The sequence below is a fragment of the Larus michahellis genome, chromosome 3 (assembly GCF_964199755.1).
Source record: "Larus michahellis chromosome 3, bLarMic1.1, whole genome shotgun sequence".
NCBI lineage: Eukaryota > Metazoa > Chordata > Aves > Charadriiformes > Laridae > Larus > Larus michahellis.
The window spans coordinates 65,236,444-65,261,583 of NC_133898.1; the positions used below are offsets into that span (position 1 = coordinate 65,236,444).

General features: G+C 40.5%; 1 protein-coding gene across 10 annotated transcripts in view; it reads right to left on the bottom strand.

The window, feature by feature from the left end:
• The window catches only part of PHACTR2 (phosphatase and actin regulator 2), a 138,489-nt gene that overhangs the window by 23,047 nt on the left and 90,302 nt on the right, over positions 1-25,140 (bottom strand). For 4 of the 10 annotated variants that reach the window (XR_012586211.1, XM_074580537.1, XM_074580531.1 and 1 more), the window contains exons 2-5: positions 24,614-24,781; positions 14,283-14,363; positions 11,148-11,306; positions 773-1,009 (exon numbers count right to left, since the gene is read on the bottom strand). Coding sequence is in view for 9 of the 10 variants with exons in the window: in XM_074580537.1 (XP_074436638.1) it covers positions 773-1,009; positions 11,148-11,306; positions 14,283-14,363; positions 24,614-24,781 (645 nt within the window). In the remaining variant the exon portion in view is untranslated. The remainder of the gene's footprint in view (positions 1-772; positions 1,010-11,147; positions 11,307-14,282; positions 14,364-24,613; positions 24,782-25,140) is intronic. The other 6 variants (XM_074580529.1, XM_074580533.1, XM_074580532.1 and 3 more) reach the window with 2 other exon arrangements.

A 25,140-nucleotide genomic window follows, 5' to 3' on the forward strand; every position in this document is an offset into this window, starting at 1 on the left:
CCATTCATCATAATACTGCTTGTGCTCAAATTATATCTGCATGTTTTCATTTTGGTCATAGTCTAAATTACAACCATTCAAACTCAAGATCAGTACTTTGAGAACAGCTACCTATGATCTTTAATCTAGCATCACTGCTGAATTCTGGTTTGAAGGAGTAGTGATAAACACATCTGCTGCGTGCCTGATGGTGGACATTTTCCATTTCCAGTGCGTATTTAGAATCACAGTAAACCATCAACCGGCTCAGGCTGGCCATTTCCAATGACTTATAATTCTTATTTTTCAGCTAAAACAACTGCTACTCAACAGTCTTTAAAGACATCTCCATGATTTTATCCTTTACCTCTTTGAGATCCTGTAATCTTGTCAAATTAATCAGAATAGTACATATTCCCAGCAGAAAGTTACAGCAATACCAAGGTGGCTTTACTTTGGGGCAACTCATACGTTTGGTTTCAGAAGTCACCTTTTTCTTTCCTGCTGAGTCTTCAGCAGTTCTCTGAGTCATTTTGTTGCCGGCATTCACACTTGAGCTGGGAATTCAATATATGTACTTGGTGTTGTGCATAAGTTCATTAAACAGTGATTTGTCCGCTCTCTGGGGTGTTTGCAAACAGCAAAACCAGAGCTCAGCGGGAAGGTAGCTACATCCACGGCATGCCCTTCAGTGACGCTGCTACGTACAAAGGCAGAAGTTATCGTACGACCAAGCCAAGCACCCCCATGCACATGCACCCACCATAACTGGCACTGCCTGTGCAGTACTCACCAGCTTCTCGGTTTGCACTGTGACTTGTTGGCTTGGGCGGTGGGAGAGGAGGCTGCTTAGCAGGAGCCTTTCCCTTTTTTTTAGCATGAGGTGCTTCATTACTCTTATGGCTGGTGGTGGTGGAAGCGGCAATAGCATTTTTTGGTGGTAGCGGAGCTTTTTTAGATTTAGACTTAGGCTTGGGTAGTGGTGGAGCATGGGGTGCCGGTATTTCTGGGCAGGGATCGGTAGTGCTCTCTATAGATAAGAAAGTGAACAGAAGCCAACTGACACAGACATACGCCACGTACGTTCAACAGCAAGCCTGACAACAAATGACTACTTTTTGCTGCTTGAGCTTTTGGGAATCAGGAGAGACTTCTTCATCTTTTGCCTCTTATTGAAGTATCATTTCAGAAAAGAATTACTGCCCATCTCAATTCAGGTCCTTCTCATGGAAGATTTTTGCCCAGCACTTCTCTCGGTCTCATCTATTCCTGACGTCCAAGGATCATCCTTAACGCTCAGTATCCCCAACTAGACTGCTGGCTGCAAACTAAACAAGGGAAATGTCATTTACTCCTCTAACAAATTCCCTCGGCTTCTTTCCAGCCCTCTGAGATCAACAGGCTATAAAACTCAGATTCATGTGAATCTGAATGTGAACAGAGCCATTCTCTCAGATGCGGGTTCAAATACTGCTGTACAGCTGAATTTTTCCCCTGAATTTTTCTCCTAAGATGCAGATTATTTTGGGTATCTTCCCCAGGGTATTTCTACTCTTCAGAAAAGAGACGAAGCTAAATCAAATAGGATATCATTTGCCATGGGAATGCGCTCCTCTCCTGAAAGCTCTTTGGGTGCTGTTACAGGACTGCACTTTCAAGAATCAGCAGTTCCTTAGTCAACGGGCATTTGGACCGGATCTACATTGTGTTGTGCAATAGGAATGGCTCTGTAGAGTGAAAGAGGCAGCAGTGAGGACCCGATATCCACAAGGTGCAATTCAGGAGACTTGACTTTGGACTAGTTTCAGGCTAGTTCTGTAGATTACACGCCCAGTCGTGGTGGGAGCACAAGTTCCTGAATGCATCTTTTGGCTTAGCTTCACCCAAAAGAAACCTGGCTTGTGTGCTCTGCAAACCAAAGAAGGGTAAGTGGGGATGACCAGCAAATTCACTTCAAAAGTGCAGGCCTAATGCCAAATGTAATGTAGGTGAGCCGTTTATAGTCAACATAAAAATCTGCAACATAATCGCTATGGTTGTAAGACTGGCTGTTCTGAGATGGCAACAGCTAAGGTTCCCACATGGGAATCTTTATCTATTCAATTACACCAATTCTGTGCCCATCTGGTCTCAAGATAGCCTTCCCAAACCTTCCAGAAAAAGGATATTATAAAAGCACACCATGAGAATCATACGGGCTTTATTTGCATCTTACTCAAAACTACAATGGCTGGGGAAGAAAGGAGCCAAGCAAATATTGCAAGGACTCCTAACAGTCTCTTATAACTCAAGAGGAAACCAATTTGTTTCTTGCAGTATGTTTCTATTAGAGCCTCGCTCTTACACACATTAAATGTCCGTTCCTGGATCTGGATTTCTGTTCCCTGCTCTCTTCCTTCCCATGTCAATGATTCCCAAGAGATAAGCAGCACCTTTTCACTTTGAGATTAGTAGATGAAAAACATATAATGTGTTGGACAACAATGACATTCTTCATCTCGGAAACAAAGCCTTTTCAACCTCTGGCTTAAGGCTTGTTAACATGAACCTAATGCATCACCTGCAGTTACTAAAAGCAACATGCACATATATGTCTCCTCATGAACTGAAGGAATTAATATTAACTGTCCGGTGTCTTCCTCCTTTATTTCCAGCCTATTATAGATGAATATGTTTTTGCTGGTGTTTTGCAAGAAGCATTGCATAGCAACCTTTTACAGCTTTCAAACAGATTCTTTTGAGTACAGATTCTTGTACTGCCTCTTAGTTTTCCAGAGAAAGAATTCTGGACGAGAGAAAGACTTCGGAAGAAGAAAGAAACATACATATTTGTTACATTTTGCTCCCCTCTTTTATAGCAAAAAGCATCTCCTCGTGAAGTTCTACCTACCTTCGTTCAAAGTTGAAAAACTGATATAATCCTGGAAAAGCATGACATTTTAAAAGTTTAATTCCACTAATAACAAACATTGCAAGAGAAGGTAAGATTTTGTATTTTGAAGATCTTGAAGCACATGATGATCAGAAACAATTGTGTAAACAATTCTTTGATATACCTTTTACTTATAGGTCCAGCATGCTAAAATTTTATTTACTAATAAGAATGAATTTAAAACTTGTGTACTTATATACCATTACTGTGTTTTGTTTCCAGTCATATTAGTAGACAAAATATCAAAAAGAGAATGTTAACCTAGTAAAAAGAAATACATCATTCACCATATCATAAAGTAATACAGTGCAATTATTTAGAATATCAGTCAATCTACATTAAACTATATAACTGATTATATAATGTGTATTAGAATTTATCTTCTGATTCATGAAAAAAAGTACAAAATATAAGGCTAAATCTTTACTTAGTTGCAAACAAACACATCTTAGTGACAATCAAATAATTTTCAAATTTGTTTAGAGAAATAACTAAAAGCTATAAATGAAAACCAAAATTGGAACAGTTAATTTTCATCAAAGTTCTTGCTTGTAGACTTCAGTTGTGATTAAAATTGGCAATTTATGTAACATTGATTTTAACCGAAATACCTTGCCATCGCTGGGATATCATCTTTATCCAGGACATCTCTTTTCCATACTGTTATGTACATCATATCAAAGACTGGCAGACTCTTTCTGCACAGCAGCATCCTATCTGCTCAGACAGTTACAGCTCTCTTCGAGCCTTCACTGCCCCTTCATTACGTACATGCCCTTTTCTTGGCCTTGACCAATGAATCTTCTTTTTGCCATAGACATGAGGAAAGCTGTGGTGAAAATGACTGCCTTTGACCATATCATCCCCCTTGGCATCTTATTACCTTTGCTGTTTTCATCTTTGTTAGCTTAATCTTTTTTATCTCATCAGATATAAACTTGACTGCCTTCAGTGTAGTCTCATCCTGCCCAAACTCTTGTTTCTTATTTACTCTTGAGATTTCCAGTTCCTACCTGACCCATCCATTATAGCAGCTTTTGCCAGCAACAAGCCAGGTTTTGAAGTAGATGCTTTTTATCACTTTTCCTCTGCTGCCCCTCAGGCTTTGTGAACATTCACTGACTGTCCTCCCTCAAATTCCCCTCTGCTGTGATGCCAAAGCCGACAATTTTTAGGTTGCCAGCACTGTGCTTGTTATCCTGCTCTGGTCCCCTCTTGTTTTTTAGTGTCTAACCACAGTGTCCTCTCTTTTACAGCAAGTCCATTGGAACCTTTTTGTGTTTTTCTGCACTTATGTAAGACACTACAATCAATTCCTGGTATATACATAAGTACTGTAGTAATACAAATAACCGATAATGGCAACAGTGGCTTGATCTTGAACAGTGACAGGGATGGTCTGATGTCTGTAAATGGCCCAATATACAACTATGTTGTAATTGTACCTCCCTAGCATGATTCTGCTTGAATATGAACCCTTGGACTTCATGCCTGCTCTTTTTTTTTGCATCTTTTGCTGAAACAAGGAGGCATCTGAATCAGTTCAGACCCATCTATTTGTTCAAGCCAACCCCCCAGGTACGTCAGTACCAGCTGCAATGTATTTTTAATGCTGTTGTTTTCCTTAATGTAGACATCTGTTCATCATGAACTGACCTTTTAACAAAAGGTCTCCAAAAGACCATCAGATAGGAATATCTTTTATTCACTGCTGCCTTGATCAAGACATCTGCCGTAAAAGCAATCTGCCTATAAATTACTCTTTAAATAGGAAAGCAAAGCAAATGCTAATGCCTCATTAAGCATTTGGATCAATAATATGCTTATGTTTAGAATAAATTTTCCAAAGGCCAGATTTTCAGGAAAGCTCATTTTGAGACCAGATTTTCTCGTTCACAGAAATTATGATTGGGGCCAGACTCCTAAGAAAGCTGTGTTCTCGTGCAAACACCTAAATGATGGTCAGGGTTACAAAGTGCTCAGTATACAACGGCTCTTGTGGGGACCAATCAAATCTCAAAGACTTTCAGAGAGATGCCAGTGTGCCATATGCACTGGAAAATCAGATGACTCATTTTGGGACCTAAAATGTCCCAAATGTGGGACCTTTTGCAAACTCTGGACCAAATGGACCTATGAAAATCCTGGGCATAGTTTCAGAAGCCATACACGACTGGGTTGAATAACGCAAGAATTTTTACTTTATTTTTGTGAACTTCTAAGGAACCGAAGGCCAAAGCTTTTCTACCCTAGGACTTTGTCATACAGTACTGGTATTTTTGTTTCTACAGCTAGAGCAGTGACGTGAAGCTAGCTCATGCAAAACCAGTAGTGCTGGAACACGAGCATATAACCTACATCAACTGCAAAGCACCCTTCTCCTGGAAGACAAGCACAACTCAGTGGAATAACACTATGTAAAATGGAAGTTGGAAATAACATATGATTTGTTGTCTTTTGCGGGATGACCTCCTGCTAAATGAAACTCAGTAAGAGTTTTGAATCGTGAGTTTCCTTTCCAGCCTATGCAGAGAGCTGTGTTTTGATTAATCAAAACCCAGAAGCTGTCACTCAGAAACATGGGACACAGAGCAAGACAAGGTGTCTTTTGTCTTGTTTTTTGACTCATTGACTGTGCTGATGCAGGTGGTCAACTCATACAAATCCTTTCAAAAACTTCAGACGTAACCAGCTCCATTTTTTGTTCCTGCTATTGCTACTAAAATTCTGTTCAAGAAAAGACCCATTCTAATTGTTAGAAAGCTTCCTTTAATTTCCAGTCTAAATGTATTTCAAGCCACTGTTTATTCCTTTCTACTTGTGCCAGCATTGTCCTTTAGCCATGCTCTCTCCTGGCTATATACCAACTTGTTACAATCATCAAACGCGCTCAGGCTCTCTCAGGCTCCGTTTTGCTAGGCTGAACAAGAACAGCTGTCTCACGATGCTTTTTGCAGCTCTCTCTGCAAGTTTGACTTCATCTTTCTTGAAGATGGATGAGCAGATCTGTACATCTGCAGACTTCCAGATCTTACTCTATGATTTCAACAGCACCGTGTGCAAGAGGTCTTGTAACACAGTGTAGAAAACAGGAGAGAAATGGACATGTGTAATGTCTGATGGAAAGCAACTGTGTTCAGATATTTTACATTGCTTCCAAGATAGAAAAGGAAAAAAACCACTGACTGTCATTTTACATCGCTAACTGTCCAACTTTTGTGTAAAAAGCAAGCTGTTAAATCAAGAAAGAATACCTAAAACATCTTCACTGTCAGCTGCATACTTTTACCATTTCTTGGTCTATGGGAGACTGGGAAAGCAAAAGGCATGTAGGCTTCTACATTCCCTTATACTTTCTGTGTAGAGAAGCTCAAATAATTGAATGGTTAGTTCATTAAAATCACATCTACAATCTTATTTCTGGAGCCACATTAGGATATCTTTCTTATAAAAGAAAAAAACAAAAAAGCAGCTTTACAAATCAGGACTTTTCCTCTGCCACTCAACTTTTGTGGGTGAAAGCCTGCGCCTCTCACGTCAGCCTACTGGCACGAGCAGCCTGGCTGACTTTAGTGGACAGGCTCTGCCCAAATACAGCTTTATCTAGAGTAGCTTTCCATTTAAGAAGATTTGGATTCAGCCTCATTTGCATAGTTCAGGTGATGAATCGAAGATACACTATTCTTAGAAGAACTGGGTTTAGCCAGCAAATAACTCAGCTGGAGTGAGAGATTCTTTGGGAGTCAGGCAAAAAAAAATCCAACCCTTTTATGTACGGTGCTCATATCAATGATCTACAGAGATCATGAGTGTAAGAAGCCAGCTAGGCACACAAGAGGGAAGAAAGTCTGCTTTGTCTCTCACAGTGAGTGGTTTGCAGGATTAGACTTCTCAGAGAAAGCAGGCTCTTGGCTGAGACCCTGGAAGATGAGGGTTACTATCTTAAATTCAACAAGGTTTGTTCCACTTTAGGGAAATAAAGCAAAGGCTTCTGAGAAGAGAGAAAGAAGAAAATTTGACTTTGATGAACATTCCTTGGTAGACAAACTAAAGTGTTGGTCAGCAGCAACGCATGCTCATAAGACCAGAGCTTGCGCCTCCAACCTTCTTTTTTTGTTACCCATGAGAAAAACAAAAGATTAAATTTAATGGCAGATTTAAGGGAGAGCAGGCAAAGTATAGAGGAAACGACCTCTGAACCCAGCATACTAAGACCTGTTTGCCAGCTCTCAGTTTAGAGTTATCCTGGGGGGAAAAAACCTTATGTGCATGTATCCTATAAATTCATTTGGAAACAGGACTAGAAATTTTTTCTTTCACTGAAGGACATGAGAAAACCTGAGAGGATTGGACTTCTGTAAACAGCATAGGAACACTCCAGAAGTTTATGCTCCATGTCACCCGCAGGGCTTGCAACAGAGCTCTGGCTTACTGCAATGCAATTATTTATCAGAGAAGCATCTAACCCACCTGACGGATGGTATGCAAAACAAAACTTACAACTTTTTTCCAGGCAGTATCTTGCTAACGGTCACTGAGCCTTTCACTTCTTCAAGCCCAAGGTAACAATGAAATGTGAAAGTATCTGCCGGAGTCATGAAAAGATTTAGCTTGCTGTGATAAAAATGAGTAAGACCTAAGTTTAAAAACGGAACTCAGATACAAATTCAGGGTTCTCTGGTACATCTGTGTGCCAGAGATATCCTGGGAGGGTGGAGAGGAGAAAAGCAGCTCTGATAAAGTACCAGGAGGTGTTACAACGTGCAGCATGCATGCTGCATCAGCAAGCTACGTCCCTATACATAGGGAGGCAAACAGCAACAATTTTGACACCTATTCTACTGATGTGGCTTTTGGTCTTCTCCAACACTGCTGTAGGGGGCAGGAGGCAGAGAGACTCCTTGGATCCCCTTTGCGAAGCTCATACCCAACCTGCGACCTGGAGCGCTGGGTTCTGCTGAAGCTACTGCAGACAAGCGCCACAGCTCAGGAGCCCTGGCATGATGGAACAGTCCGGTCTGCTGCCCAGACAACCAGGGTGTACTTGGACGTGCCACCTGTCTACTCACTGCTCTCTATCCCTTCCAAGGTGCTCACAGAGAATGGCTACAGTTTAGCTCTTTGTTTTCTGCAAAAGATGGTAGTGACTTTTCTTAGTCAAAACAAAACAAAACAAAAGAATTCAGAACTCAACTCAGGACAAACATAGTGTGAAAAAATGATCTAGGGAAAAGATTTCTCTGATTTCTCATCTGCAAAGCTTTATTCATCAATTACCTGTTTTATGTAAAACTGTCACCAGCTTTTTATTATCCTGCCATAAAGGAGAAATTTCCTTTTAAACACACTGCTTGGATGACTGACATCTCGTCATTACTACAAACAGTAACAGTTACACTATTAAATTGCCAAAGGGAATTTTTTCACCAAATACGAAAGGCACCTGTGAGCTGACAGGCAGCAGATGGGTACATGGTTTATGGAGCTGCCTGGCAGCAGAGGGAACAGCTCTCAGGGGTCGTCGTCTTCACTCGCTTCTGCTTAACTCCTCTTTACATTGCATGGCTGAGCCTATTGTTTGCCCTGTTGATTCTATACTTCTGTGGCTCATGCTGAAACAACTTTTTTCCTTTAACTTCTTTTAACTCCTAACATATCCCACATTCTACCAAGCATTGCTGCCAACTCTCACCATGTTATCACAAGGTGCCTGCATCACTTGTTTTTTTTAAGCTTCCAGCTCCAGTAGTCATCATCATATTTATATGACAAGGCCATTTGCAAGACCTGCTTGAACAAGAGAGCAAGTAAAGACTACCATTATTTCATAAAAGCATTTAAAAATAACCTCGTAACTTTCAGGGGCTGAGAGGCATTTTTTGGGACATTTTGATTCAGCTGGAGTCAGAACTGCAGCACATTGTGCTACTAAACAGCAGGAATTCATCCTGTCTTCAGGTCTTATAAACATGGAAAGTGTATATAACTTCCTGCAAGATTTACACATAAGAGTTCATGACTCTAAAAAGGCTAACATTAGCCTCACTAAAGATGAATGCCTTGCATCCATTATCCACTATCTCAGTTCTCACGATGGAGGGTTGTGACCTGATACACCAGCACTTTTATGGTCCGAGCAGAAGACAGTGAGGTAGGTATTCCTGCTTCAGGTCTGATTTTGAGGCTCTGTGAGCATTAGCGAACCTCCACTCTGCGGTTGTTAATTCCTCGCTCTGCCAGCAGGTGTAATGCATACCTGCTGCATCTACCGTTAAAAATCATGGAAGATTAATCTGTCAGGTGAGATGCATCTGTGAGATGCAGTGGGCCTTGCTCTTCCACTGAGTTCAACAGACTGGCTCACCTTTTTGCTTAACATGCTATAAAGTAAAGAATAACTGAAGTGTATTCACAATGACTATGCAGTGAGTTGTACTGGATTTGCACTGTGTAACACCGTTGCTGATAGATGGAATTGATTCTTAACACCTTTTTTGGGGCAGACTATTCCTCTGCAATAAATCTATCTTGTTCCTTTACAGGGGACTCATGTGCAGAAGAACTTATGTTTAGATGTAAGAGGAAAGTATACTTGAAGGGTTTTGCGTCTTCTCTATGTCATATTGACATTCTATGAAGCCTAGAATACAAAGTTTGCTCATTTGTTGTTCTCCTTCTCCCCCCTCCCTATATACTTCATCCTCTGAGAGGGACTGGGGTGATAGCTATAAATTCTTCTGTACTGAGTCTACTCCTGTACACCAATCATTATTAATTTCTCCCTGTAAGGTCAACACAATATATAGGGAGTGCAGAGTGTAATAAAGCATTTGAAATAGATATTGAACCTTTCCTGCTTCACTGGAGTTCTACATTCTGCAAAGTCAGCTAGAGGGGATTTCAACATAGTTAGAAATGTGTATTTCTAAAAAAATCCTATACCTTAGGAAAAGTTCCAAGACCTGACAGTTCCAAAAAGCTGTATTTAGGGATGCATAAAATAATAAGTGGTCTGATCTAACCCCAAAGTTAACCTGAACCATTTTAAAGGAGTTTTCCACGGCTTTTATAACTCTTTTCCCCTGACCCAATACACATCTGGTTCTAGTTGGCACCAAAAGATAGGCGTATTTAAATGTCATGAAAAAGGCTAATCTTGTATTTCTGTCTTGTTGGGAGACAGGAAGTACTAGAAATCTCACAAGAAAGGCAGTTCTCCTTGGACATTCAGCCACTTTTTACGTAGTCAAGTGATTTACATAGCTCAGAGAAGAATTCAAAGTTCTGTATCAGCCAAACTGACCCTCTCAACCTCCAGAGGCTCATTCATCACTAGGTACAGGTTGCTAGAAGACACTGGAAAGGCTGCTCAGTCTAACAGCCAGCCATGAAGTTCTTGATCTTTTGTATCCTTGCTCTTTCCTCTAGGAAAATCCAATAAATGGAATAGTATTTAAGAACACACTTTGACAGGGAAAAGAAGTGGTGGATTATTCAAGGGGCTAGAGAAAGAAAACAAAACTGGTCCAAATCTTGTGATTCCACATTAATCTTTACTTTTTTTGTAGTCAAACTCTTGTTACCAAGGTAGATCTGAGTTAATGTAACAAAATGAACATGGTCTTTGGGACTGCTAAATATTTACGCAATTAATCTATAGAAAACCCTATAGTCATAAAGTAGATTGTCCACAAATGACCTAGGTTCGGTTTGTGGTAGTGATATAAGCCCTTGAATGTTTCTGACAAGCTGTACTGCAAGTGTTTAAGATTTAATGAAAACCAACAGGAATGAGCTCCTGAAGTTATTTTCAAAATGATACATGGTTTTTAAGTGGCTTAAACACTTTTGAACTTTCAACCCATGAGCCACTTCTACAATGATATTGCGAGGTGACACATATGCACTTAGTGTCTTCTTCCACAAAAGGAAAACCTGAAACCAAAGCTTGCCCATGTTTACAAGGAAAGGCCCACACTGAATTTAGATATTGAACATCCCTGCACGCATTTTCATGCTCAGACCGTGCTTCTCTTTATGACCTCATTATATCCACAGTAAAAGGCATGCCTACCAGTGACGGAATACTGATGTTTCACAAGTCTTATCTTCTCCGCAGGTTCTGCTGGCATCCTTGTGGCAGAACAGAACTCACAGCATGTATCAGTGCTAATGGAAGGACATGTTAATGTTTTAAGCAGGCGAAAAACAATTTGTGAAGAATGTTTTCATTTACCTTTTTGATCTTCTTTTTTTCCTTCCAATGCTGATGCTTTCTCTGATAAAGTACCATTATCTCCACTGGCTTTTACCGCATTTTCTTCCTGTATGGTTTCTTCACCAACAGCTATGGTGTGTCCATTTGAAGTTTCAAAATTTACTGTTACGTCACCATCTGAAATGAAAATTAAAAAGCTATTGTTGAGTTTCACTGCTTCCTTAGCATCTATTTGCAACACACAGCATCCCTCTGCTTCCAAGTTTCCATGGAAGCAATGCAGAAAGACTTACTGAAATGTGAATCACCAGGCTGCAGAGCTGCTCTGAAAAGTTAATGCTGTAAAGGAACTTTATACGCTTCCATGTTCTTTGGGTGGACATCTCTGCAGTAGTGGGCCTGGAAGTGCCCGTTGGTTTTCAGGCCCAGCTTCCTGTCTGTACACATTCGCATCCCGTTCTTTTTTTCTCCCCGCATCTTGGTTTACACAGCAAAGAACTGTGTGCATGGACCACAACGGAGTTGCAACGTGTTCCAACAGGTCCCAAATCTGGACAACTCGGGGGTAGAGTTGCAGGACTACTGTGGTGCACCCCAGTAGGTAAATCAGCCAGGAATTCAGACCGAAGTTCTCAGAATATGTGCCCAGTTAATGAATAAAATAGGTCACAAAGTCATCATCCAGTCTTAAGAACCAAGGCGAGGTCTTCCTGTATCATGTTATCGTACCATTATTGAATTCTGCAAGTCAAATTCTTTCCCAGCTCTGATGATAATTTACTCACTTACCCAGACTACCTCAGCTATGAGGTTGGTTTTTTTCCAATCCTGATAACAACCCCTTTCTCTTCCCTGTTTGTCTCTATATTCCTGAAAAATGCTACATACTCTTGCTGGCTCAACAGCTCACTCTCTTCCCTTATTTACCGATTTCTGTCCTCTGTTCCACGCATTTTAAAATTGCTGCTGATTTTTTTCTCTGGCCATTTCTAAGGCTTATGTTGCTCACACCCCACCTGAAGTTCATATAAATGATTGCTTTCCGTCTGCAGGATTCTCTTGCTGTCCATCCAAACATTATGCAAATCTACCTGGTGTCTCATCTGGTTCTTCCCATTGATTCTTCATTAATTGTGGTAAATCCACTCTCCTCTTCTCCTCCTCTTCCTTGCTCTATGCTATCAGCTGTGGATATTTGGCTGGTTCCCTGGTTTCAACACAATTATGTAGCCTCTCTCCTACCACCTTGGGCTGCTCCATAGGTTAAGCTGATGGTTTCATTCTCACCCACACACTAATTCAACTTGATGTGTAAAAACTAAGTTTTGCCCTCTTTACCTTGTCTTGTTCACTATAGCTGACAGTTGCTCAAGGCTTCTTTCTTAACTTACCGCAACATTCAGGTTCTTCATCTCCTTTCTTCCAGAGGTTCATATATCCATTCTTTCCTCTCTGCCTCCACATGTGGCATCCCCACCTCTTATCCATGTCATGGTTCTGCAAACACCTCCTGCCTCCAAGTGGCACCTTCCACTTGTTTCTTCTTCATCCCATGTGAAACTGTCACTTCTTCACAATTCTTACCTCTCACATTTCAGGGCTCCGTGTAATTTCCCCATCTAACTTTCAGCTCCACGGTCATTCCTTCTAGCTACCTTCAGAGTGCTCAGCCACTGTCTTTTCTGTATCTCTTTTTTTAGCACCTTCAAACCAATCCTGTATTCTTTCGAACTGCTCCTTGAGAACTATAATTTTCATCAGAAAGGACGTACAAAGTGATGAAGGCAACAGGGACTAGATTGATGGCCTTCTTAAGATGGGAGGAAGGGGAGAAAATTGTTCATCTTTACATCCTTTTCTCACTTTACTCAATTTCTGTGAGGGATCCAAAGTCCCGTCCCCTTTTAAGAGTGGAATAGAGGGTCAAAGACACTGATGGTGAAAGCATACACACTTTTAGCACAAATGATAGCATTTATGTTCAGAATGTTTGCAACCAACCTGAAATGTTAACACATTTCATTAACTGTCCCAGGAGTACAAATGCAATTTACAACCATCAACGGACAAAGTCACACAGTTCCTCAGTAAAGCGTATAGCAAAAAAATGTAACAAATTCACAGAGGGACAAATCGAGGTATGGAGAGTTTTCATTTCTTGTTTTAAGTCAAAGACAGTGGCAGAGACAAGTTCAGAAGCCAGCTATGCTAAATGCCATAGCTTGGTAATTAGCAAAACACTGTAAAGACAAGTGATGTCACATGTCAACAAACAAGCCCTTTATTTCTAAATATCAATGTGTACGATACTAACCATACACATTGATACGGTCATGATTCCTCAGCTCAGGCAGAGTAACACAATTTCTAGGAGAAAAATATTTTTGGAGATAATGGAGTTCTTAGATTCCTTGATAAAATGATGAATGGTTTAATTTTAAGCTACAGAAAATTATTTCACTCACTTGAATTTTATTTGATCTAGATTTATAGAAGATCAAGAATATTAGAAAGAATACCACTAGTGACATAATCAGATGCAGCACAGAGGTGTTAACCATGGTTTACTCATGCTTTTTGAAACACAAATTCTGGTTAATACCAGTTACTAAACCTTATAGCATTTTGAAACTTGTGGTGTCTTCCCCACAGCTTTACGGTTGTGCCATTTGTGAATGTGGTCTGTATGATAGCAGCGGGATCTGTACGATCCCAGCAGTGGTACTTTTTGATACCTGAAATGGATGCTACTGATTTGCTTGGGGGTCCCAAAGCCCCTAATTTTTCAACCAAAATTTCTCGTGTTATACTCCAGTTGCTTTAAACAGCAGACCTTGACTCAAAAAATAGATTAATCACTACCTTAAAAAATCTGCAAACAATAAGTAGGAACCACAGGAGTCACATGATTTAAAGGGAACATCAAAATACTTAAGGATATGACCAGAAGTCAGATGGTGTACCTATGGCAGGAGCAGTTACAGAACACAAGTCTGTTGACTCCAACTTTAGTTGTTTGTCAGCTGGCCCAAACTATGTCTCACACTCATCAGCTTTGTCTCCTCATACCTATTTATACTATGTGGAAACAATACAATAGTAGCTTTATCATCCGTGTTTACAACTTAGGAGCTAAATTCTCAATGTTATCACCTTGCTCGGGCATTTCCTTCAGCACTCCCCTTCTTATCAGCTCCTCTCTGCTTTGTCTTGTCGAAATCTTCCTTTCCAACACTAAAGAAAAAGCACAGTTAAGAATAGATTTATTCTTGTACTGCTAATGCTTGTGGAAAATGTATTAAAAGTTTATTTTTTTTAAAGAAACCCTGAGAATTTCCTCTGATTCTGCAGGAGAAGTGGTCTGGGTTTTCATGGACAGTCTCTGAAAATATCGTCTCACAATTTCAGGCACAGAAGGGGGAATTCACCAGCCTTCAGCTAAGCAAGGCTCCATGAGGCTTCCTTTACAGCCAATGGAAAAAGTTACTTCCAGAGTGAAACTGAACTCATCCTAGCACAGGCATTTAATACGTAAAAGCACCTCTTTACCATTGACTCGGGTGAGCAGCTCAGCTGGAGATACTTCTGTCTGCTCTGTAGATGTTTTGAGTTGGGAGAGACAAATCCTGCTCAGAGCAAGCAACTCACAGTGTAGCCTTTATGACATGCAAACTGTTTTAAAGGAAACAAAAATAACCTTAAACAGAAGCTAGAAAGTTCTGTTCTTAAAGGAAACAACATCCTCATCCAGGCTGGTTGGCTTTCATGGAAAAAAATGCAGCATCCTGTTTTTTAGGTTAAAAAAAAAGCATACAACACACAAAAAAAAGACTGTGACATGAAACATTTTAATTATTATGTTTATTTCCCGTGGGAAAAATGCTAAATAGTTTTATAGGGAAAAGCATTTACAGATAGCAAAATAGACTAACCCCCCACTGCACCCCACTGCCAAACCAATACAGTTTTGGTCAGTGATCTGGGAGGCCACTGTAACGATCCACTGAATCATGGTGCACGGTCCCTAGAATGTGAGCACCACTTGCAAAATCCTGTCTTCACTGTTAGGAGAAGTTAATCTCCCATCCTGATTCTGTTTACATATGGACATCAAACCCCAAGTGACATTTGGAGCTCAAGCTGAGGGCATGTGGCAAAGCTTCAGCCGTGCTGGACTTCATCCTATTAATGTTATGGGATAGGGGTATTTATCTCATCAACTAATTCAAACACTCTGGTAATCCAATTACTGGCTAGGGTCAGTCTAATTGCTGTTTGCAGATTAAATGCTGCAAGAAGTATTGTCAACCTCACTTGTGCCAGCCCATTCGGATTGAGCAGCCATACGGTGAAGTGACGGCTCCTGTGAAGGCGCCGAGACGCAGTTTGGTGCTTCTGAGAAATTTACGCTCTGGGCACAGCAGCTGAGAAACGCCTTTCCCGGCAGCAGGTAACCCCGGCTGCTGACTTGCAACCGGGCTGGCTGAACTCCGACGCCTGAAGGCATCCCTGCTCACAGCTTCCCGCTCCCCTTCCCTGCCAGGGGAAGGGGATGGTTGAACAGAAGATGAAGCAGATCCTGCGCTTCCCAGATTTACAGCACCGTGTTTATTTCTCACACTGCAAAGTGTGGGCATTCAGCAAATGCTCCACATGGGATGCACTTCCCTACCAAAAAAGCACCGACTCCCGGCAGAAGAACCAGGGGAAGTAACCGTTTTGACCAACCCAGCTCAAGCCAACCATGCCTGGGAGATCAACAGCTCATGAATGCACACAGTACTGGCACAAGAACATATAAGTTGGTCTGCATTTATATACGCAGGTACTTTGTGGGATTTGTCTGTTAAAGGTCAAACCTTCAAGGCATTCAAAATACATTTGACAGTATAACGGAGCCCGTGAGCGTGGCTGCAGACTCTCTACGTAAGCCACCCTCCTTGGGGAGAGCGTGGGAGCCGCAATGCAGACCAGGTTAGGTTGCCTTGGGTCCTGATTCTAAATCACGCAGGAGCTCTTCCAATTTTTCCCCGTTACTTTTTAAGGTATATGCCTTGCAACTGTGTGTCACACATGTTATTGGCATGGCAAACAAAGCACAGGAGCATGCCCCGTTCTTGCAAAGAGTTTTTCATGTAGGTGAATATATATATTCTCTTATTACTTCAGCTTTAAAAGTATAATTTACTTCCTACTATTTTTCCGCTCTGCTTGCTCTTTACATCTGTTTTCCTGGGGACAGTGAAATGAGATGATCTCCCATATATTTATTTGTGGGAGTTAATCCAACACCACTTGAAAACAATGATGCTCTTTCCATTAAGTTCAAAAACATTGAATCAGACCCCCCATCAATGTCTCTCTCTAGTTTTCAGAATGACATATTTTTTCAGTTCTACAACACTGGATTAACATATGTATCAAATTAATTATCATGGAAAATGTTAATTAGCATTAAAAGATATTAACTCTTTACACTTTTACTGGAAGACCTCAAAGCATTTTATTAACATTACATAGATTTCATAACTTCCCTTAGACGTAGCTATCTCCATTTCACAGATTAGAAAATTTATGAACAGATAAGAAGCTTAAGCTCCAATCCTTCATCATCTAAAATACTAGCCATGAGTGGTGTTTTTATTTAAACTGATTAAGCTCAGTTAATTCAGCTTGAAAAGATAATTTATTTAAAATATTCTATGGCCCATGGAAAGAACATAAGAAATCATGCTAGTATTCACTATGAGTATCATAACTTTAATTCCTTCAAAGAAAAAGGCAGGATTTTAATTTAAATCAAAGCGACCAAAAATATGTCCCCTTGTATAAGAGGAATGAGTAGCCTGTCTACTTATGAACCTATACTAACTGCTATATAGCCAGGGTGGACTCATCATTATAATTTATTGCTTATTACAGACTTTGGACCATACAATACATTTCACGTTTACACAGTCAGGTATTCGGATTATCAGAGCCCAGTTGCACTGAGCTTTAAGGGTCTCAAACTACCCAGCTGAGCTAATCACATTTGACTACCGTTATGTTTCAATAACCTCTCTTGAAATAAGAGAGTTACAAAGTCAAGCATTTAGAAGTCAGGAAATGTTTGAATGAAGGTTGATGGGTGTGCAGATGGTACAGCTTTTATTTGCTTGTTATATATTTTACCTTTGCCATCCCTGCCTCATTTAGGATACAGACTGCGCTGTGTTCAATGAACGGTTTCGTTACCCAAATTTTTAACCTTACCTTTCAACCTGGCGCCCAGACCTCATTTGAGGAACAACCTAAGCCTTCATTCGAATAGAAAACTCTTAGTTTTCCCAATCGTCACTCCAGCAACTAAGTGAACAAAAGACAATATGTTTTTCTCCTTGAAACCCATGTGAGATATGCAAAGCTGTTATCATGAATGTATAGATAGGACATAGCACAGAAAGAATGAGCCATATTATCAAACAAGCTGACATTTGTTAAGTGTTCATTTGAGGTACCTTTCAGGTGTAATTTCCCACATTAAAATTGTGATAAATAAAACAAACAAACAAACAACCCAAAGCATAGGAATTCTAGTTGAATTGCCTACTTCTGGTTCAAAATATCTAATCAATAGAAGTAAAGCTATGAGCACTGGCCATCTGCCACTTAGCTAATGGCATACACAACTGTAGAAACAGTTACCATCTACCCGAACCACCTGAGATGGGTGTCACTATTTGTCACCTTACAAATAGTTCAGTCTCCTGAGTTCAGCAGAAGGAGAGGACTGTAGTTCGGTGCTTTCACCATTGTCCCACCTGGCATGCTCCCTCCTCTCACCACCTCTGTTGTGACTTCATCATCTAGCTCTTTCTCCTTCACTTGAAGGATTTTAAACTTCTTACCTTTGGTTTCCAGACCTACCTCTCTTCTCTTCCTTCCTCTTCTAGAAGAACTTGCCACAATATGCTACCCATTTGCTTCTCCCATAAACACCCCTTTGTCTCTCTATGCCTGCTGATCATCATTTTTGCAATCTCTGATCTCTGATTCCTCACTCAGGAGTAGATGACTAGTACTTTCCTGAACCAAATATATGATAAATACTGTTAGCTGTACCACCATCATGTGGACATTCTTACGCTGAGTGACCAGTGGATCTTAGTACTACAAATCTTTTCTGTATCTAATAATGTGTGTGTATGTGTGTGTATATATATATCTGTGAATATATATATCTTAACGTTATCTATATGATATATAGATATATCTATATGATATATAGATATATATGTGTATATACAAAAGTGTGAATATATGTAACATTTCAACATTAACATCAACACATTGTTTATAACGTTAAGCAATAATAAAATGGAAATAATTTCTCCATCTGTATACATGTATGTATTGAGATCGATAACGCAAACAAGTCAGTCCTGACTGTGAGTGTAACTGGTTATCAGTCCTTGCCTGCTGAGGAATGCTGAGGTGAGGAAGGCTCCACTCTCGAACATCATGCTCCAGCAGACTCAAAAAATCCCATGTCAAAATCCTTCCCCTACTGCAGTCAAAAGCAAAGCTTGCCCTGACTTCAGGTGTAACTGTCAGCAAGTGCGTCAATTCATCACACTGTACGCAGCCCTCGTTTACTTGAGTAAATCTTAGTTGTTCAAGGGATCCCACAAACGTTTGTATTTTTAGCCCAATATAAGTAATAGTAACACTAATCATTAGAACAGTTTACCTCAAAAATCAGTTTCCATCCTTCCCTCCCTATCCCCTCCAAAGAGACTGCTTAGTGATATTCCGCAGCTACAAACCTCGGACAATCTTAAACCCCATTCTCTGACTCAGGGAGTGCTATGAGCTTCTGGATGTTCTCCAGTCTTTAGTGTTGGTCTTCCAAGTGAAGCACAAGAGAATTCTGATTTTTAATTTTTCTCTGACTTAGTGAGAGCTAAAATCACCTTCTGCTCCCTGTCTGCACATACTCTTGCAGTGGAGCTTTGAAGCGGCATCTACTTCGTGCCAAGACACAAACTGCTGCCGCCTTTTCCTTCATGGCAAAACACTGCAGAGGGGAGAAACCCTTGAGATGATGCCATCTTCTGTTTGTTTTTACTTAACTTTGAAAGCCCTCTAGGCAGAAAGTATACAACTGGTGCCCAGAGAACAGATTTTCTGAGATACAGCATGGAAAATATGTTGTTGCTAAAGGAAAAAGTTCCATCCATCATTCCCACATCGGCACAAATACTTCCACATCTAGTCCTCCTTCTTCTTTTGATGTTTGCAGTATTTGCTGTTTACGAACATCTTTCAGTTGCTGGCATAGGAGAGTCATGTGAGATTTTGTCAAAGCACTGCATGGTACATGGTACCCTGGCAAGGCTGTAGCAAGAGCCTATTTCAAAAAGCCTATTGAAAGCCCAGATAAAGCAAGAAAAGCTCTTTCCAATAGCCAACATTCTGTCTGAGAAGAAACTCTTTCTTCAGCTGCACACAGATTTATCAAGTTGTAGCCCTGTTAAGAGAATAGGCAATAAATGTGACAATCGTCATACCATCCCATGGCCTCGGGCCAGGAAATCAGCTTCCTGCATGTAAGATGCACGCACACACACGCGCATACACATACCCTGGTCTGTAATGTAAATATATCCCTCATTGAGTAGCCCGAGGAAGAGGATTTCCTGGAGGATTTTTATTTTGTATGGATGTTTTCCCATTTCCTTCTCAAGTTAGATAAGCAAGTTTCTTCGTGCAGTCAGCATGCATCAGGGGAAAACCAAGTAAATGCATCTTCTCAGTCTCTGTTGGTCCTGGATCTGGTTCCTCAAGAAATACAGGGATAACTATTTTTTAATACTTTTTTCTTCCCCCCTGAAACTACCATCTGAGACAGGATGAATGCAATCCAAACTAGTTTTCATTTCAAATTCCAGCCTCACAGGAAGCACATACACAAACGTAAGTCAGTAAGTAAGATTCCATACCTTACATACATGGAGTTTAGAAGCAAATTAATATCTCCCTACAGCTCTGCGGCTTCCTGACGGGGACACAGCCCTCAAGCATGTAAAGACATACTTTCACTGCAAGCTAACCTGATTAGCACTGAAAAGCTACAGCTTATTCAAGATACAGCTGGGGCTGGCACCCTGTCTGTTTCTGGGATTTTTGGGGATGCAGCCCCTTACAGTTAGTGCTGCAGAACAGTACAATTTATCCCTATTATTCTCTTTAAGGAGATACGTGAGGAGGGCATCTGCATTTCTGGCTAAGACAGAGGAGTAACTGCAGGAGAGCACTGGAAGTCAACGCAACAAATGACTTATTCTGGTCCGCTCCTACGAGCACTACTACTGCCACTACTGGGCGACCAGCATGAATGAAAGACCTGCCTAGCCCACAGCCGGCTGCTGGCAGAGGATGGGAAGTACAGCCAGACTTGCAAGAGAAAGCTTCATATGTAGATAGGAGGGCAAACGGCAATAACACCTAAGCAAGACTATGAAGCGTATTTGCCTTGAAGATGTGCTCCAAATCTTTGCTCTGCAGAGACTAATCAGTGCTTAGATACATTCTTCTTTCTCCACATAAAAGCTCTGGGAACTATTCTTCTGGGTTACATCTTAGAGAGTCGCAAGGGGTAAAACTCTCATATGAAATTTAGGGGGAAAATAGTTTGGGAACCTTTTATTTATGTTTAGAACTCTTACAATTCATACTACCCAGGTTTACTTTCTTCCTTTCTCCCTAGCTTAGTGAGCTGGTTTTGAGGTGAATGTCAAGATCTGCAAATATTACAGAACTCAGAGTTTCATTTTAAGGAAAAAAACCAAACCACTAAATATTATCATAGTTGGCGAAAAGCACATAAACTGGGACATAAAAATACAAGCTCATATATTGAATGTACAAAACATTACAAAAGTTTTGAAAATCTGAAATTAATTCCCTATGTCACTATGTTTGTATAATTCCATCCAAATAAATCAAATTTTACAGTGTATCAGGATGGAAAAGCAGAACTTTATTAAAAATAGAGCACATATACTCCTTAGAGAAAAAAAAAATCTACCGAAAAATGAAAAAAATAAAAAATTCCCAAATTTCCTGTATAACATCTTAAGTTCTGTTCACCAAGACATGCATTGAATTTTGTATATTTACTCTTCACAAACCATATAGTTGATATTATTCAGAGCATTAGAATGGGTTTGTACTTTATTAGCTGGTTTACGTTATGTTATTAAATATAATAACAGTCTTTCCTGCATAAGAGTTTGAGTATGTACCACACAATTCTCTAGTAGAATGCTAGCTAAACAATGAAGTAAAAAATTAAAGGTTTTCAGGGTAATTTAAAAGCCTATATAGAAGATGATACTTCTAGATACACAAGACACATTAAGCACTTAGTGAATCAAGAACGTTAGTTGCTTTTTTGCCCCAAAGGACTGTAGATATAAAGTGTTGTGACTGGACTTAGAGCGGGGACTTCGGTTAGTCAACTGTTTTCTCCTCCTCCTGCACTGAACTTTTCCCAAACGCTGTACCATTTACAGAGATACTTCATTGTGCAGATAATTAACTTCCCCTTTTCAATACATAATTATATATAATCATGTATTAAACGGACCAAAAGAGCTCCCACTTATATGATCTACAGACTATACTTATCTTTTACTACCTACCCTCCTCTTCTGCCAATTTGTACCGCAAATTCTCGTAACTTTTATGGATTTCTGCTTGCACCCTGGTGCTCTCCATTTTTAAGAAAAGATTGATCACAAAATAAAGCTTTAACTTTGAAAAAAGACAAGGAGGTCTATATTACTCTTTCAGTTTCCAGACCTAAATGGCAGTGCTGCAAAACCACAGCTGAAATGAGAGAAAAAACAGGTTGTCTAAATTTTAAGAAGTTATCCAAAAAAGTGGCTCTGTTTTTCCTCTCTGCTTCAGAGCACTTTATTGATAGCAGTCCAAGTGGTAACCTTCGCAGAAGAGTAAAAACTACTACTTGTTAAATTTTGCTGGATTTGTTTTTAGCTGGATCAGGTTTGTGATCTGCTCTTGGCAAAACTGGTGCCAGTACGCAGGAGGCAGAGGAAGTCAACAGACACAGCTGAGAGAACTGGGAAGATAAATTATCACTGGAAAACTAGTTCTGAGGTAGTTACGGTGGACACTGCTTCCCAATAATTACCTCTTTCTTAAGGGTAATAAATGCAGCTATGCATTGAGAGCACACAGTGGCAAAACCGAGCTCGGAATGTAAAACGTTACACAAACCCTGCTGTAGTGTCACCAGTACCTTAGCTCTGATGGTCTACGTGTATGACTGCAGCAAGGTCCGGGGAGAGAGATAACAACCCTTATTACAAACTACCGTAGCTGTATGGCACCTGAAAAAGATATTTTGTGGCTCGAAATTTGTCTATTTGTATCTATAGTATAATTTTAAAGCTTGATTTTCATTTACTGTTCTGAAATTATTTAATGCTTTCTGTCCATTACACGTACTGCTACGCATCTCCATTTTTCAGGTGCTCACCTTGAGATAAATTGTCCATAACAACTCCATCGGCAGTCAGTGCCAATGGGAACTGTGGGTTCTCCACAGCCCTGAATGGACTTGAGGGACCACACCATCATAAATAAGACAGGCAAATTAAGTACAAGCAAGTAACTAGGAGGCATTTTTGGAAATGTTGACCACCTTAATTTCTTTGTGCCCGAGTTCCTCCTTTTGTAAAATAAATAAAAACACATGCTTTGCTTTGGTATTGTAAGAATTGATGCATCATGCTTGTAAGACTGGATTGAGGCCTCTGAAGAAAGACAGTACAACATAAGAAATACTGTATTTAACGTGAATTGTTAAATTCATTGATTTGTAAAAAAATAACTGCAAAATGACACATGCATTATTATTTAATGATATAACAACTTAACACACGCTAATACGTTGTGACAGTTTGGGAAATCTCTGTATACACAGCCTATGAATGGTGATTATTCTGGAGAATTCACTGCATATAAAATCACATACCTGTCCAACAGTAGCTGCAGAACATTCAGGAGTCATTAACTAGAAATAACTTTGCTCTAGCAGTATGATAAAAGTACTGGAGAAGCTGAAGGAAACTGGAAGCAACGAAGGAGATAGCAGAGAGAGGATTTTTTTTTATCGCAGCAGTAGAAGAAATTGTGGGGGTTTTGTTGCAGTCTAACCAGGAAAGTTAAAAAAAAAAAAAACCAAAACCAAAGAGAGAGACTGAGAGAAGGATTTGAGGATCTCAGAAAGATTGTCCAAAACTTCAGTTGGTATCTGGAGTCATGATGGCATCACAAAAGATGGCTTCTTTTTACCTTTTGTGTAAATAAAGCAAATTTTACAAGTTACACTGCAAAACCATAGAGTTCCTTGCTGTAATTGTCAAGGGTTGCTATGGGTTTAAAATGTCAAGCAGCATACTCCTAGGAGTTCAGGAAAGCCTAGTGAGGATACCTCAGGAGATTCATTTTGGGTTTGTTGCCTAGAGCCATGGAAAGGGCTTGCACTGTGGTAATGAATCTGAAGAGCTCATAAACACTCCCTGGACTCTGTTTAGGCTCAAGTTTAGAGAAGCGCAATGTCAAATGTCTGAATTCCAAACCATAAGTTTGGGATTTTTCTGGAGAAATCTTGGCCAGAGCTGTGACACACAGAGACACACACACATATATGCAGGGTGGCATTCAGTTTCTTAAACATGGGTGTCTACAGCCACTTGAGGTGCCCCAGGGTTTTGGAGGTGTCTGCACAGGGATGGCAAATATGATGCAGAACCTTCTAGGAGAGTAGACAGGACACCCCAGAGCATCTCAAGTCGCACCAAGCAACTGTGTTTAGCTCAGTGAATCCCAGCCCTCAAACTTCCTCTTTATCAGAAGAAATGTAATTCAATCACAGCATTTTATTTCAGACTATTCTTCAAGCCTTCTCAATGGGGGAGTGAAGGGGCAGAGCAGCCTGTATGAAGGCAGTGGTCGCAAAGCTGATCCTTGTTCTTCTGCTGGGCACGGCCACGTCTGCTTCTCCCCTCTGAACAGACCAAACTTCTGTCCCCATGGGGGCAAGGTACGTTTCACAATCCAAGTCATGGACTATTAGGAGGACGTAGAGACATTTCCAACATATTTGAGGATATGTAACATAAAGCCTAGTGTTTCTTAGTTGAAAGAAGAGAGTACTGTCAACATCAAAAGAATACCATATATAATGTATAGTAAACAAATAAACTGCGTATTTTTGGTGATAGGTTCAGGACAGAAGCTGAACAAGCTTAGGTTTTTCCTTGCCAAGGATCGAACTGTTTTTCTGTATGTCAAATACTGTGCCTAAATAATCCCTGCCATCTAACAACCTCCAAGAGCTTTTCAAATACTACTCTGCAAAGCCACCACAGTGTTTTCTACTATTTGCCCCCAAAGGGCCACAGACATACCTGCCGACGTTTCTCTGAATTTGTCACTAGTCTTCTTCTTCCGCCATTTCCAAGGTTTAAAGATTTTGCCAATGGTGGAGAGTTTGCCCTTCCTCTTGAAGGGGGGAGTTTGGGATCCTGGGGCTGGTCCATCCGAGTTAGCAATTGAAGCCTTATCCAAACCATCAACTGTATAAACAAGAAAAATAAAGGTAACTGAAGGATGCAAAACAAAATGGTACCCGACAGCTACACTCCTCCACTACTAGACTGCAACAGGCTGTGTGTGGGCCCACGTGTTTTCTGTTCCAGAAAGCAGCCAAAGGGCATTTGACTGCAGCCCGTGGTCACTAGCCAGTCCCCACCTCAGCTAGCCCTGGGCTTCACTGCTGCTCAGCACCTCAGCTGCAGCAGGCCAGAACTTGCTTCTCGCGACACGCATCTGGCACATCTGCATGTTTCTGCGGTTTTTCACCGCTACTGCAGAGTTTCTTTCAACACATGTTTGGGCGACTTTTTTCTTATCTTTGGTAAAGCTGAATAACTAG